General features: G+C 25.8%; 1 protein-coding gene across 21 annotated transcripts in view; it reads left to right on the top strand.

Annotated features, from left to right (window-relative positions):
* LOC107454811 (Troponin T, skeletal muscle) overlaps positions 1-17,784 on the top strand; it is a 46,736-nt gene that overhangs the window by 17,312 nt on the left and 11,640 nt on the right. For 6 of the 21 annotated variants that reach the window (XM_071177603.1, XM_071177608.1, XM_071177609.1 and 3 more), the window contains exons 2-9: positions 596-656; positions 5,934-5,970; positions 9,798-9,821; positions 12,338-12,386; positions 14,432-14,548; positions 15,957-16,043; positions 17,020-17,205; positions 17,297-17,518. In XM_071177603.1, the coding sequence (XP_071033704.1) occupies positions 12,360-12,386; positions 14,432-14,548; positions 15,957-16,043; positions 17,020-17,205; positions 17,297-17,518 (639 nt within the window). In that variant the 5' untranslated portion in view covers positions 596-656; positions 5,934-5,970; positions 9,798-9,821; positions 12,338-12,359. Of the gene's footprint in view, positions 1-595; positions 657-3,695; positions 3,803-5,933; positions 5,971-8,102; positions 8,120-9,795; positions 9,822-12,337; positions 12,387-14,431; positions 14,549-15,956; positions 16,044-17,019; positions 17,206-17,296; positions 17,519-17,784 lie in introns of those variants that run through there. The other 15 variants (XM_071177597.1, XM_071177606.1, XM_071177607.1 and 12 more) reach the window with 6 other exon arrangements.

A 17,784-nucleotide genomic window follows, 5' to 3' on the forward strand; every position in this document is an offset into this window, starting at 1 on the left:
TTACTTTTCATGAAGCATATCTCGATGAGATAAATAGATAGTTTATTTATGATATTTAGTGTATTTTATTAAATTATGCAGATTGTGGAACAAAAGATAGAGTTAATTTCATTTAGTCTTCCTTAGTTCTTTAACACTGAAAGATTTTAAAAACAATTGTGGAATGTTTAAATATTTAAATAATACATAGTTAGACATACAAATACATAGATTTAAATAATAGACTACAAATACGACGATAAAAGAGTGAGTCAGTGATCTTTATTTATCAACTTCTGCATTTAACTTTAAATCAATTTTAGCATCTTAAAATTCTTCAAAATTGTCACTTTTATTACTTTAAATATAAGTAATTGTTATTAAAGCTTTAAAATAAAATTGTGCATTCTTTAAATATATGATAAATTTAGAAAAAAAATTAACAAAACATTAAACATCTTTGCTATTTGTATATTGATAATAGTACTTTCATTTACTTTATCATGATTTCTTAAAAAATTTATTTAAAATTAATTATTTACAACTACATGTATTTGTGAAATATATAAACTGTATATGACTTATGATACGATATTAAATAATTCTTTTTTTATAGGCTCTCTCTCTCTCTCTTATTCTTGAAACTTCCTAATGGCAGATTCCGACCGGGAATACAGGTATTATAGAAAATTATTGCAAATTATGACTTTTTTTGTCTTTTTATGTTTCTTGATTACTTCTATATGTTTTTAAAAATAGTTGTTTAAAATATATGCAATTTTTACCTTACGTAAAATGAATATTATGTTATATATTTAAAATATTTATATAAGTATCCCTATCTCATGAGGAAGAGAACGTAAAATCAGTTTTTATAATTTTATAAGTATTCAGAGAATTTACAATTCTAAAGTATTTACAATACTCTTTGTATTAAAAATTATTCAAAGATTTTTCAACCCATCATTGAATGCTATGCTAAATTATTGTTAAGCAAGCAAATTACTGTTTGAATTGTTAAAGTATTCAGGTTTTAAGCTTCTTGCTTTTTGTTTTAAAAAATACTAACAATATATTGTTTGCTTTCTCGCTATTTTCCAAAACTGTCAAAATGTATTGAAGCTGCAATTCTTAAGCTTTATTGTCTTTCTTTTAAATTGTAGCATAATTTTCTAGCTGTAACATTTTAGATTTCATATTAGTCATAGTTAGATCTAGTAAATTGCTTTCGCTTCTGTACCAACAATACCACGACTATCATCATATTGTGAAATTTTGATAGTTAGTTTATTACAAATTTTTGCAATTTGTATCATTTGTGTTACTTTATACCATTTTGTATTGTGATAACATCTTGATCTATAAACATAATTCAGTACAATTATCACACTAAGCTCTAACTGTCTTTGGTAATAACATAAATCAAGTATTTCTGTTCAAAAGAAACCAAGTTGTTTAATTGTAGGAAGGTTTTTAAGTGTTATGTTCGTAAAATTATATATTAAAAATGATAATGTTAATAAAAATTATATTCATAAATAATAAATAAAGCCAATCCGTGCATATTATAATTATAAATAGTTAAAACAAGTCATAAATTATAAATTTCTATAGATTATGTTTTATTTTTTTTTGTGAAATTAAGAATTGGAAAAAAATGATGCAATTAAATATTACAAATGATCTATTTTTTTCAGTTTATTTTTTTTTTAAATTTCTATTTTTTAAACAGTTTTAAATATTGAAAAAAATTCTTTTTTATGTAAAGACGTTTGAAACCATAAAAGTATAATGTATATGTAATAAAACGAGACTTGTTCAAATAATTATTATTAAATATTTAAATTTAACATTGAGTTACAACCAAGCAAACCTAAGTACCACACGAATTCATTTTTTTCCACCACTGATTACATTTTAAGACAAAGTGTGGATTTGGTATACGAATGTATACCAAATTGGTATACCAATTTTTAAATTATACCAATTATACCATGGCATACCAATTTATTAATAATTATAAATTTATTTACAATACAATTATACACATACAATTTATAATAATTATAAATTATACCACGGTATACCAATTTTTAAATTAATGCAAGTTTTACCCAAATTAAGAAATATTAAAGGCAAATTATTATACAACAAAAGCAAACGGAAATAACTTTTAAAATTAATGCAAAAAACAATTTTACACTGCATCGGACAGGTTTGTTCAAATTAGAAACTGCTAAATGTGTGTAAACATAATAAATGATGATTGATAATTCATTATCATATATATAATTGTAATTATTAAATGCTGCTTCATCAATAAATATCTAAATTCATCAAATATTTTTTCACAAATAGATCATCTGTGTCTCTTTTTCCAAATTATAAATAAGTCTTCTAGATAAAAAAATTAGTCACCCCTAAAGAAATAATGAAAATTTTAATAATACTGAGGTAGTAATATAACCTCACCTCTTGACTCGTAAATCATGGGGATTTTGTTAAAAGGGATCCACTAGCTTTTGCATACATGCTGCATTCAGGTTAAGCCACTTTTTGAAAATTCGATTGCACAAATCCACCAAATGATGGGGATGCTGATTTAGGCATTTCACACCCTGTTATAACATAGAAACAAATAGCAATAGTATATCCTACAAATTTTCTGCGAGATCCAAGTTTGATGATTCTTCAGGTAATTTGAGAAGAGGGTTTGTGGTTAATAAAATAAGTCACATATTCTTTCAGTGATATGAACATTGCTATTCCCATCTTGAAAAATAAATTTATCAGCTGCGCACTCATCGTAAAGATGTTGATTGAAAGGTTTACCTATACATCTAGGTTGGCCGAAAGACCTACCCAACATCTAAAAACCTAGAATGTTAAAATGGACATATAGTTATATGATTGTGGTGCCCACAGTGAGCGTACCCGATCCATATGATGACAACATATCAAAATATCACAGGTCCATCTTCATTAATTTTATTTTACTTTATATCAGACATTGAACTGCCGACCCAATTCTGAGTTTACAACTATCAATGTTCAACTCCGTAGCCTTGTAATTTTGAACTCATCCTAGAAGATAAAAGAAATTATGGATCGAGTAATGGGCAATCTAGAACTCGCGAAGGACTTTTTGATTTAATAAACCAAATTTGCGTTACATGGAGAGGAACACCACGAAAACCTAAAACCGGTTAGCCTTACGTATTCTAACCCATTATCCATCTACCACTAATAATAGTTTACATTAGCACTGTAGTTGATGCTAGCCGGATGTGGAATTTGTATTGACCAGCCATTAGGATTCAAATCTGGGCTACCTCATTGGGAGGTGCGCACTCTATCCCCTGAGCCACCGCGGATCTCAAATTCATTAATTGATGCTTCTCATGTTTTTTCAAGGGGTGAAGTTTTTTTGTTCTTGGGCCCTTATTCTCAACAAATTTGTCTACGCCATCTTTGGTAAATGCTTGTTCTAATTACATTTACAATAGTTTTGCAAACAATGCTTTAATTTTTAATTAATCTCACAAATTGTTAGATATAAGGCTTGGTTTTAATGAGACTTTCTTTCTTTTAGAACTATGTAAGTTCTGATTACTATGTGATAGTCATGGTATTTAATAAAGCATGCTTTAATTAAAAGGCTTTTAGAAAAATAATACGTAGTGCCCTGATATATCTTACCATTCCATGTACTGCAGCTGAAAACGACATATCCACCTGAAGTTCGAGTTTTTTGAAGCCAGGTCTGTTCTTGTTCCTAAGCATTGCTTTTGGGGCCTGAATTTACATTACCTATTTGATTAAGGTAGGGTAATGCCTCATTGTGCGTTATATTTAAATCCCGTGTGAAGATTTCCCTCAGCATGGAGAACCTCAATCCTGATACTTTCCAATGTTCCACCATATTGTTCCGACATAGCACCTATAAATTTTAAATTAGAAAGTATTATTATGTTTTAATGTATGAATTGATTTTTTAAAATGTATTTAATGTGCCAATGAATTATAATTACTAAATATTCAAATGATGTATAGTAATTTAGAACAAATATTTTTCAATGGAGTATTCGTTTCTGAATTAAATAAATTTTGTTCATGAATTAATTTGGAAATTTTTGTCTTAAGGTAATATTGTGTTGATTCGCATGCGAAATATCAAATTCCTATTAAATAACAGCTATGATAGTATAAAATTTAATTGATTTATTCTTCAAAATATTAATTTATTTTTAATTGAAATTTATTTTTAGATTGATAAACTTTTTTCTTTATTGAAAATGTAATTTATACACTAAACCAAGTTTTCAAGTTATTCTTGCAATTCTTAAAAAAAAAGTTTAAAAAGGTAGCTTTTCTTTATTATGAGTACTAAATAAATTATCACAAAAAAAATCTTAAGCTAAAAAAATAGTTAGAAGCTAGTTAAAAACGAGCTAATTTTTTAAATATAAATATGTGAATAATTAAACAATTGTGTTTTAGTTTGATTTCTAGTTTTCAGATTTTGATTTAACTAACCATAATGTTTATTTAAAAAAAGTATGCGTATCTTAATTGTTTTTAAAAATCTAACAGCAACTAATATTTAATAATGAAAGGAATAAAATGAAATAAATATTATTTAGTGATTACGGTGAATATGAACATTAATTCTATTGTTCAGTTTGTTCAGAAGTTTTCAGTTTGTAGTGGGAAACAACAAAATGCTCTATGATAAGTTCAGGATTAGAAAAATTATAAAAACAAATTTAAATTTAACTATATTCTTATAGTCAAAATGAAGTTCATTTTCGCTTTTGAACAGAAGAATTGAATATGCTGACAGACTTTGATGTTTTTTAAAGCTAGTATAAAGGGAAGTTATTCGTTGATTATGATTAAATAGATACTTAATGTCTAGGTTTTAAAGCTCTTATAATATCATAAATTACAGTGGTTGTTATGTTTAATAAATATTAGTTAGTTGATATTTACTTACAATTAAGTAACTACAAAATGCAAACTGTAGTTTGTACTTAATTTTTGCATGCATGAATATCACGTTAATTTCATATCTCCTTCTAATCTTCCATGACCCTAAATTTTTTATATCATTTATTAAGTATTCATATTTTCACGGTTGTGTAGATAATATATTGCTTATTTTACTATTTTTAGCAAATTATGTAAAATATCGTGTAATATGTTGTTTATTAACAGTGAGATTGAAAACTAGAGACATTAAAATATTCGTCGTCTGTAATATGACTTATATAGTCATATTTTTAGTATATAAAATATAAATAAAATGCTTAAAAGGTATTACCTAGATTCTGTTTGCTTTGTTTTTTGTTGACTGTGATTCTGTCAATCAAGAATTTATATTTGTTTGAACTAAAAGACTTAAATTTGTAAAGAAAGGGATCCAAAATTTTGCTTAATCTAATATTTTCATTATTTAATAGAAAATCTTTTCAACACGATATCTGTAATGTTCCTTTCTGAATGAAATGACTAACGTTCTTAAGTGAATGAAGTGTACTTTTGGAAGTTTTAAACGATATAATTTTTTATTAACTATGCTTATTTTTAAACTATAGCTAATTTAATTAATTTTTTTAAAACATAAAAGTGTAATTAATAAGCATTTTTATAATCAATACCTTTTTTACATTATTTGTATTTAGTTAGAATAATTTGCAGCGTGGAACTTAAACAAGTTCTTCATAAGATTAAAAGAAAGTTTTACACTTTTGTTATTAGGATTTCATGCTCTCTTTTTTTATTAAATATCTTGTATTACAAAGTTTTAAAACAGTTGAAAAAGCAAAATTTCATTCAATGAGGACTTTTATTATTAAATGAGCATTTGTTTATAAATAGGAAGAACAGAAATGTTTTTTGCTTATTAAAATTACAAAAAAAATGTGATTATAATTTGTGATTATATTTTACAGCGAAGAGGAGGAGGAAGAAGAAGAAGTAGAAAAGTAAGTTTAATTTACTTTGAAAGAAAACGTGTTTAAATTTTTCTTCATCTGCTTTTTAGTATTTATAAAAAATTCAAAATTGTTTTAATAAGGAATAATGGCTTAGATTCATGTGAATTAGTATTCTTACTTTATAACCATCGTTGAACAGTCAAATCTATATTTAGTTTACGCCTATCAATTTTATAACCGTTGTTGAACAGTCGATCCAATTTTGGTACTACTACGACTTTGGAGTTTTACTACTATACTAACGTTGAACTGCATAGCCTTGTAATTTTGAGCCTAATCTAGAAGACAAGGGACTTCCTGGATCGAGTAATGTTAGAAATTTGCTTTCGTGGTGGACCTTTTGGATGGAACTAACCAGCTTTTGCGTTACATCAGAGGAAAACCACAAAACCTTACCACGGTTAGCTCGATGGCAAGGGGACTCTAACTCATGATCCGTCTAACCACTAAGGATAGTTTACGTCAGCACTGTGGTCGGTGTGACCTGTGTGAGGAATTCGTATTGATCAGCCATCAATGGGATTCATCTCATTGAACTTTGAACGCTTTATCCCCTGAGCCTCTTATGATTATTCTGAACCCCTTATGATTATTCTGAGCCCCTTATGATTATTCTGAGCCCCTTATGATTATTCTGAGCCACTTACGATTACGATCAAATCCGCAATCTTGTCATTTTGAGCTCGACCCCGAAATCAAGTTACTATTTTATCAAACATCGGGGCAAAATAGCCTTCGCGGAGGAGTTTTTGTTATAATATGTAAAGGAAAACTTCCTCTGGCTTGCCCGGTGACAATGAAATTATAACCCATGATAAGTCTAATACTAAGTATATTTTATGCCAGCATTGTGAGCTATGAGAGCTGAAATCAGAATTTGTAGAGGTCAGCCATTGCTGGTATTCGAACCTGGTTACTTCATTGCGAGTCGAGTGCCCTATACCTCGATCCAGGGTTGCTCTTGGGGAATTTATAGAGCATACAGAAGTGACTGGAAGCTGTTAAAAAGGAGCTTAAACTAGTCCTGGTTTAAAAATGTTGTACATTTTCTCATTACGTGTCTAAAATATGTCAGCCTAACGAAGCAAAATTTTAAAAAGTTTAATCTTTTAAGAATTTTAAAAAAAAATTATGGTTTATAATAAAAAAATATTATTTATGATTGATACAGAACTTTAAGAAGAGATGCAATAATTATGGAATTAAGTACTTCTTAAAGTTATTATTTTTTGTATTTAAAAATTATCTATGGTGAAAATTATTAAAGAAAAATAGATCAAGAAAACATTAAAAAAAAGAATTAAGACATATTTCAGTAAAACACATTATTCATGTTTAGGGAAGTGTATTTAATTGATATTCTGCCAAATGATAATGATAAAAATTACATTTATTACATCTTTTAAATTTTCATAAAAAGTGTAAGTGATTTAAATAGATGGTTAAAAAGTTTTAAAAAATTTCCAATTTTCTTGTTTATGCATTTAATTGAAAATATGCGGAAATTCGATAACAATAAAACCAATATAATTATATAAAAGGGCATAATGAAATAGTATTTTTATATCTAAATTTTGTAGTTTAATATTTTTAATGCATTTATTTTTTATTGTGTAGTAGTATTTGTAGTATAATATTTATGGCATTGAATATAAAATATGTAGAAAATGTATATTCTTGATAAAAAGAGGTTTGATTATTGAAAACAGGATAGAATTTAAAAACCATAATGTTGTATTATAAAATAATTTTACAACTAAAAATAAACAGCCATATATCATTTTAAATGATTTAAACATTTTGAATATTGTTTCAGAAATTTTCTGAAATACGATCCTCTAAGAAAAGGCACTTTATCTCCAAAGTAAATTCCACGTTTTATACTGTATTTGTAGTTGTTATGAAACTACCCCAGTCATCTCAAATCGTAAAAATGATAATTATTTAAATTTCATTATATTAATCCTCATAAATATTTATTAAAAATAGATTTTTCTAATTTATAATTAATTTATGTATTTTTAATCATTGTTTCTTTTCTTTTTTAGGAAGAAGTACGTTGAAAACTTTTTGTTTCTCTTTCGTTGATTTAACTTAATTGATTTAAGAGAGAAAAAATCAAGAGCTTTTAGAGCATCGAAAGGAAAGTTTATTACCTATTTGATATACAATTTTTTTACATACTCAAAATTAAAAAAAAGTCTTTTTTATCATGAGATGCTATATCCAATTGTATATAATTATGTTTAAAATATATATGGTGTTCCTAAATACTTCCCTTAATACAAAGTCTTAAAATTCTTGTGAAAATAAAATAAAACAGAATACGTATTAGAGATAGTAAATCATCGATTAAATCACGAAGAAAGAGAAAAACTTTAAAATACTTCACATTACGAGTGAGGATGAAGGGATTGATAACATAAAGATCTGATTGATTGCCTGATGAAACATTTGGTTTTTCTAATAATTGCCTTTCAATAACTTCTTATTTTATGAGGCAATAAAAAAAATGCTTTGATATTTCAAGTCTTTTCTCAATAATGTTTTTTGATAGTTCTTTTCACGCTTAAATCTTAATTAGCAGTCTTTTTTGTGTATAATTTTTTGACTTCATTTTGGGCAAAGGATTCAAAAATTATAAATAAAAGGAGGTCAACGAGGAACGCCATGTATAATTCATTATAAGCAAATGTTTTTTAAGAAAAAGCATTCATAATTCTAAATCATAAGTTTAAAAAAAATTTATAATCTTGATTCCCCTTTTTAAATAAATTACGCTTGCACTTTACGCAATTAACACTGCTTCTATAGCAGACTTAATTGTGTGGCAATTTTTGTAACATTTTTATACAACGTTTTAGAAATATTTTGCTTTAGAAGCATTTTTATAGCAATGATTATTATAATTAGTTAGAAAAAATATTTTATGCATATATTAGAATTTAGATATTTTATGATTGTTGCTTAAATGGCCTATTTTTTTAATAATTGGTGCAGTGCTCTTTGCCTAGGAGTAAATGATGGATTAATATAGTTGAGGAGTAATATTTATGAATCACTATTACTATACAAAATTATTCAAAGCTTATGTATATTTCATGTAATAAAAATTCGATCACATTTTTAATAAATTTCAATTTAATATTAAAACAGTACCTTTTGAATTAAGTACTGTAATTTTTAAGCCAAATATTTGAAAAAATTAATTATTACATAAATTTATAAAACCGTAAAACACATGATACAATAAAATGTCAAATGTAAAATTATAACAGTTTCTAAATTTTTTAGATTAAAAAAATTCAGTTCTGTATTTATATTTTAGAGCATGTAATTGCTGCTTCTAAAAAAGTTTTTAACATGTTTAGGCAGTGAAAATAAACTGGTATAAAAACATTTTTCATAAAACAGATAGTATCATGAAATGTATACAAAATTTGAAGTGCCATAGAAATTTTATTTTCGGTGTTGTAAATGTTGTATTTATGGCAAAATTATATTTAGATTTTAATCAGTTGACTGTTTTTTTTCTAATAAAATTAGATATTCCGTACATTGATTTAACGAAAGTGATTATTAAGTGACTAAGCTAGTGTGAAATTAGGAACAAAAACAATCGTCAGTTTCATCTAACTGTATTATTTTTGGTTTATGCGTTGTCTTCTTGATGAACATTTTGATTTGAATCGGTTTCATACTTTCTAAGTTCAGAGCTCTGTAATCCAGTTAATTTATGAACCGCTTAAAGCAAATTAGTTTTAAAAACCTTAGGTAGAATTGGTGCTAATAGCCTTTTTTGATTTTCCTTTTATCCAGGGCATCCAGTGGACAAAAAGCAACGTAAGTGGGATAAAATTTAAGAATGGGAATGCTCCACGTAAAACTCCCAAACCCCATAAATCCCAAAGCCTACTCGTTATATTTGCAAAAGTGACTCCCAATTGCATGTCACATGATGCTTATTGACTTTTTGCCCCGTAATTTTACCAAATCCACTATTTTGCATTTTAAACTTTGTTTGGTTTTGTTAATTTTTTTGTGGTTTGTTGTACGCATTTTTGTGGTAATACTATTTTCATTTTTGAAATCATATTTATTTTTTAAATTTTTAGATTTTTGTTTTGAGAAGATCATAAATTTTAAATCATTTTATATATTACACGACTAAAACCATTTTATGAAAAAATAGGTTAACAATAATTTATATGACTAAAAAAACTTATTTGTTAAAAGTTGCTATGATGATTTAATTGTTTATATAGAAGAAGCAAAATTTATAATTAAATAAATAAGCGTCGCTGTTAAGTATATTTTACAGTTATTCATTTTCTTAAAAAATTATTTTAAATTGTTTCCGAATTTCTCTCTCAATATGTTGTTTCACATATTCCAAATTTTATACAACCATTAATTACCGAATTGAGAAGAATGTCGAAGTCAATACCTTATGAAATGTAAACATTGAAGCGAAAGATACTTTCCTAAAAATCTATTCAAACACGAATAACAAAAACTAAATAAAAAGTCTGCACGTACTCGCATGAAAAATTAAGTATGCATGCATTTGCTTGCTCTTTGCTCTTTATTGTTATGAACCTTTTTTTATTTATGAACTTTGGACAAAACTAAAATGCTTAAATTTTATAATTTTAAAACTATTATTATGCACTATTATTACAATTATTACTAAGATTAAACTAAACAACGTGGAAGTGTAAAATTAATGTTGAGAATACAGACATACATACAATCATCTTGGTTCACAAAGGAAAACCTTCTGTAGCGTCGAAATGCAATGAATTCGATAGAGGAAAAACGCAGAAATGCAGAAAAACTTACAAGAAAGATACAGCAATGGAAAATGCGATTGAAGAGAGTAATATTGAAAAAGTTAATGTCACAAAAATAGAAGTAAGATAAGAAAAAAGATTATTAGGAAATTCTCAGACATTTCAAANGACTAAAAAAACTTATTTGTTAAAAGTTGCTATGATGTATTAATTGTTTACATACAGGAAGCAAAATTTATAATTAAATAAATAAGCATCACTGTTAAGTATATTTTACAGTAATTCATTTTCTTAAAAAAATATTCTAAATTGTTTCCGAATTTCTCTCGTAACATGTTGTTTCGCATATTCAAAATTTCATACAACCATTAATTACAGAATTGAGAAGAATGTAGAAGTCAATACCTTATAAAAAGGAAACATCTAAGCGAAAGATACTTTCCTAAAATTCTATTCAAACACGAATAACAAAAACTAAATAAAAAGTCTGCACGTACTCGCATGAAAAATTAAGTATGCATGCATTTGCTTGCTCTTTGCTCTTTATTGTTATGAACCTTTTTTCATTTATGAACTTTGGACAAAACTAAAATGCTTAATTTTTATAATTTTAAAACTATTATTATGCACTATTATTAGAATTATTACTAAGATTAAACTAAACAACGTGGAAGTGTAAAATTAATGTTGCGAATACCGACATACATGCAATTATTTTGGTTCAAAAGGAAAAACCTTCTGTAGTGTCGAAATGCAATGAATTCGGTAGAGGCACAGAACTGCAGAAAAAATTACAAGCAAGATACAGCAAAGGAAAATAAGATTGAATAGAGTAATATTGAGAAAGCTAATCTCACAGAAATAGAAGTAAGGTACGAAAAAAGATTATTATGAGACTCTCAGACATTTTAAAACTTAATGAAGATCGATATCTAAGATTTCGACGAAAGCAGTTCTTCTAAAGTCAATCATTAACTACTCCATATTTACTAACTTAGATATCTTTTATTCATTTCATATTTTTAAAATAATAAACTAATTATATTTAATTTATTAATTTAATTATTATACGATTAATTTAATTAATTTACGATTAATTTACGATTAATTAATTTGATTATTGTACTTTGCTTGTAGTTTCTTCTGCTTTTCTATGTAACTTTTGTCGTTCTGTTTTTGACACTTACGAAGGTTCTTATTTAAGGAACGGAAATTATGTCTGTGTATAAAATATTGTTTCTGCCTTTTTCAAGGTTTTTAGCTATATTTACATACAGCTTAAATTTAGCCCATTTTATATTTGGATTATACCAAGAATTTGAAGAAGAATTTCAAAGTCCTTAATTAGATTTAAGCTTTTAAAGAGTGAGGAAGATTTTTTTAAAAATATTTTTAGAACAATAATATTTTTAAGAAAACATTTCTTTAAATTAATATAACCATATTTTCTTTTTAAAACAAATTAAAGAATATTCCATACATTTGATAGATAAGTTTAAATTTCTTTAATGTTTTCAAATGTAATTTTTATTTGCCAAAACTAACATTTTTAAAAATTATTTACAGTCGCGAAGAATCTCAATCGAAAATGACTGAAGCCGAAATTGCAATGGAAGTAAGATATTTCTTTTTACTATTAAAGAAAAAACTATCGATTAATTTTTTAATTCTTTTTTTTTTAAAAAAAAGATAGTTTTTTCGATAATAAATAATTTTAGGTTAAGAACTTTTTAAACTATTCCATCATTTATTGCTTAAAAAACATTTTAGGATAAAGATTTTTTTAAAGTTACTTTTTAATTGAAAAAACGTTTTAGATCTAAATTCTTTTAAAACACTTTTGTAATAACACAATTCCTTTTTGGAATGAAACGTAATTAAAAAATTTATTTTTTTCATAATTCTTTTGTCAGCAAATATTTATTATTTTAAAAAATTTTCTTTTAATTTTCTTTTTGATCATTATTATTAATTTTTAATAATAATAATAATTCTTGTCAATTAATTAATAATTCATTTTCAATTATTTATCAATTAACAATTAATTATTATTGTATTAAATTAATTTTTAAAATAATTACTTTTGAATAAATGTACTAATCTTATAATTAAAGCAGTATTTTTGATACATATAAATAAATATTAAAGTCATTCTCACTAGTGTTTGGTTTAGTAATAATATTTTCATTTAATGCATTTCAATGTTACATAATTACTTTAAGTGTATTAAATAGTTAGTGCAAACGATTCTTTTAGTCGCGAAGTAAATCAAAAACCTTACTTGAAGAAACATACTTTTTTCTTCGTATTCGTTTTATTAAAGTTCAAATTATAATATCGAACAGCAACTTAAAAATATTGCTTTAATAATTTGACTACTATGCTCAAAATTATTTTTATATTTGCAATTCTTCTTAATATTAAAGTATAGGGACAATTCTTTTTACATGATATAGAAAATTTAAGAAAATATCACATTATACTCTATTATATGATTTCGGGTTTTAAAATTATTTAAATTAATATGATGTAGAAATATATGTAATTTATAATCCTTTAATTCAAAGCATATTATGTTTTCAAGTCATTTAAATAATTATTTATAATAAAAAAATATTTTGGCTAAACAAAATTTCAAATTTATTATTTTTCAATCGCGTAATGATTTACTGAGATATAGTATACAAGCACAAAATGTCCAAATAAAGTTAAGCAGCCCAGACTTCTTTTTGCAATTGGGACTATGTTTTAAAAATTAAACTGACCCCTTATTTTGTTAGTTAAAAATCTGCAACAATTGAAAAATCACCTATTAAGATATTATTGCGTCTAAATTCTTAAACTAATAAATAATTTTAAATTTGTCTCTGTCAACCTTTAAAAAACAAAAACGGAAAACTCCTTTTCATTAGATCAATAGTTTTTCAATTTTTTTCGTTGTCTTCTTTAGCCCACTTTATTGTATCATTTTTTTATTATAGAACAATCTGGAAAGTGTCATACCTTAACTTAGATCTTTAGTCAGCTTCTAATCCTAAAGAAAAAAGTTACATGCAATAAATTTAAAATAGTATTAAACAGGCACTGTTAGTTTTGTCTAACCAATCAAGTTAGTGAACATTCATTGATTATTCAGAATAATGCATAAATTAATAGCTATAAAAGCTGATACTTGTAGCTTAGACAGGCAAAAATATTTGTTCGTATATGAACCTGATAGTATGGGATGCCTAAAATAAGATCCATCCAAGTATTCATTGAAACAATTTCAACCGAATACCTCAGTTATACTTTATTCCTTTTTTCCGTATTTCATTTGTGATACAAGAAAAATTCTTAAGTTTCCTGTGAAAAAATTCTAAACAGCAAAAAGTAAAATTACAATCGTGATTTGAAATGATATGAAGCATTATAATCTAAAAAAAGTAAACTAAAGTTTAACAGAGTGGTTAAAAAACAAATATTTATAAAATTGCTTCAGTTGCTGAAAAAGTTTAAAACATTGAAAACGCTGTTTAGCAGTTTGGAAGGGAAAACATAAACAATTATTCTTATGTAATGTAAATTATAAAATAAAAGTAAATTTAAAAAAAAATGTATACAAAAAACGCATGAGTAAATTTGTGGTTGGTTTATTTATTTTTTATATCAATGTTTTAGGAGAAGTTGAGGAAGAAGAAGGAAGAAGATGAAGCCATGTGGGCTGAATACATTGAGCAATGGAGGAAACAAAGATCAAAGGAAGAAGAGGAACTCAAGAAACTTAAAGAACGACAAGTAAGCCATATAAAATATATATGTAATGTGTGAAATGACTGTATTCAACAAAATGCTTTTTGTTCTTAGGAAAATCTTAAAATATAATAATTAATAGTATATACTCAGCCGTATCCTTGTATAGAATTCTTCTATGCTTTTTATAATTTATTCTAAAGAATGCCTAGACAATGTGTGAAATATTAATCTATTATTATTGTCTATGGTTATCATTCAGAATGTTTAGGCAATGCGTAAAATATTAATCATTTCCTTTTATACCTTAAAAAAATATGTAAAATATAAGGACATATAAAAAAGCTCAGAAAAGGAAAATAATGAGTGTGTATTTATTTATGCGGCTAATAACTCTATGATAATATAATCTGATGAAGTTAAAGAAAAAAATATTAAAAATATATAAAAATAATGCATAATACATGTTAAGCAGTATCGTTTGATTAATTTAACTATTGTGAAATCCTGCTTTAGATCTATATTGGGAAAACTCTATCGTAGAAAATCATGTAGTTTTTAACCTTTCTTTTTATATTTGTCTGCCCAATGCTTTTCTAACAGATTTAAAGAAATAATGAATCACGTACGAAAGCCGTAAAAAATAATAATGAATAAGTATAAATGAAAATGCATAAAAATAAATAAATACATTTAAAATATTGATCTGCAGAGGGGCGATGTGCGTTAATTTCGGTAATTTAAATTTTAATTAAATCTAACTAATTTACTTTACTAAATTATATACTTTTTCTAAAATAATTAATTATTTTATGACAATCATTGAGTTATTGTAGTTTTTGAGTGGCATTGTAATTTAATAAAACTTACATTTTTGTTTAATTTTTTCGTTTAGTTGTTTCTTTTATTTATTTTTTATTTGTTTCTTGTGTTAATTGAATTTAATATTAGATTTTATCGTGGAATATAGCTTTTAATTATTTTGTAATTTCACTTTTCATTTATTTTTACTCAGTAAATCGTAATCGCAAAAAATAGTTTTTTTTCTTCTTTTCAAGATTTGCATATTATTACTAGTTACCCTGTCAAATATTTAAAAAAAAATAGTTTTAATTTAACAAATTGCTTTTTTTCAATTTTTAAGATTTAACAAAATGCATATTATAATTATGATTAAATGCTGTTTAGTCAAATGATATTTTTCATTGTATTAATTATGATTTATCTCATGGTTGAATCATTACTTCCGATAAATACTATAATTTAATAAAATCACAGAAATTTTCTTTATATCTATATTTTGATAACAAATTCAGTTTTTAGTGAACGATATGGAGTCTAAATGTTTTAGAGTCTATAGAATCTTCCTTGCATTAATATTATCCAAATGTATTGCTTACATTTCAAGTATTTCAACTTTTTAACTAAAATGTTTTGATAATTGTTATAACAGGCGAGACGTAAGGTAACGAGAGCCGAGCAAGAGAAACGAATGATGCAACTGAAAAAGAAGCAGGAAGAACAAAGGCAAAGAGAAATTGTGAGTAATAATATTAATAATAATAATAATAGAGTAAGAAAGAAATGAGAATAATAATAAAAATGCTATTATGAATATCAAGAGTATTTTTATAGTAATATAAATACTATAGATATTATTATTACTCTTATTGATATTATTATCATTATTTTACTTTGATTGTTTAAGTATCTTTTAACTACTTGATGCATAAAGAATTTACGAAACCTCTCTTTTAAACATTTAAATTGATTTAAAATTGTAATGATAAAAATTGACTGAATGGTGCCGTAATACGCAGATACATGCTTTACATGGAAACCATGGCGGTCAAATAAAATACTTTCTTGAATAATTTAAAATATGTAGATTATCATTATTTTGCGCAATGCTGTTGAATTAAAAACTCATTTTCTATCTTTGGAGTACCTTAAATGCAGTATGAATTAAGTGATAGCCTAAAAGCAAAATAGCGTGTTTAGTTAAAAATGAATAAATAGATAAAAGCTGGTATTTATATTAAAAATTCCATGCAGCATGTTTTAAACGTTAATTGTTTTGATACAAGAAACTTTAAGTACTATTTTAATTATAGTCAGATAATAAAGAATTCATTATTGCTCTTGTGAATTGATTACTGTTCAATATAATTTGTTAATCTCTCAGTTTTTCCGGGTGCTGCTTTCTAATGCTTAACAGATCAAAATATAACCTAAATTTATAATGTCTGCTTAGCAAATGGAGCATACGTAGGGAGAGAATACTCTATTTTGAATAAATGTTCAGACAAGTAGCCATGGCCAGTTTGTATTCTAAAATTGTCATGCCTCTATTTGGTGTCTATGGCTATGTATTTTCTAGCAAGTAATCGTATCGATTTATATCATGATAATGTGAAAAATTTATAAAATGCCAATTTTAACAACTTATATTATGACAATTTTAACATTTCGTATTATGTCAATGATATTATCTAACGTTAGTTCTATTTGTCAAGGACGAGAAAAAACAAAAGGATGCTGAGGCTAAGCGTAAGCGTTTAGAAGACGCTGAGAAGAAAAGGCAAGCCATGCTCGAAGAACAGAAGAAGCAAAAGGAAGGTGTCAAGCCAAACTTCGTCATTCAAAAGAAAGACGGAGGAGTTGTGACCCCTGCAGCCGGACACCCTGCTGGTTTCGACAAAGTAATAAAGTATTTTTATATCAAGCAGCTTGAAATTTTACTTAGTAATTATACTTCAAAGAAACAACGTCATATTAATTCTTATTTTCTAGATGAGCAACGTTGAACAAGCTCGCAGCGAGTTGGGCAAGTCCAAAGAACAGCTGGCCGAGGATAAGGAAATTGCTTTGACATATCGTGTTAAACCTTTGAACATTGAAGGGCTTGGATCTGAAAAATTACGTGGTACAGCCGAAGAACTCTGGGCTAAAATAGTGCAGCTAGAAAGTGATAAATATGATTTAGAAGAAAAAATGAAGAGACAAGATTACGATGTAAGAACTCTGTTAATGTGGTCGTCGTAATTTTTCATTCTTTATTTTAGATTTTATTTTATTTGTGTAACATATAGTCACTATGGTAATACTAACTGTAATATCATTTAATGAGAAAGCTGAATTTTCATTTTTATTTTAAAGTTATGCAAAAGAAAAGCAACTGATTCATATTAGTTACTCCTTAAATTTATTTGACTTCTGACCATCCCTAGTGAGCGGGTCTAAGGTCAAACAAATTTAGAATTAATATCATGGGAACATAT

Source organism: Parasteatoda tepidariorum, chromosome 2, assembly GCF_043381705.1.
Source record: "Parasteatoda tepidariorum isolate YZ-2023 chromosome 2, CAS_Ptep_4.0, whole genome shotgun sequence".
NCBI lineage: Eukaryota > Metazoa > Arthropoda > Arachnida > Araneae > Theridiidae > Parasteatoda > Parasteatoda tepidariorum.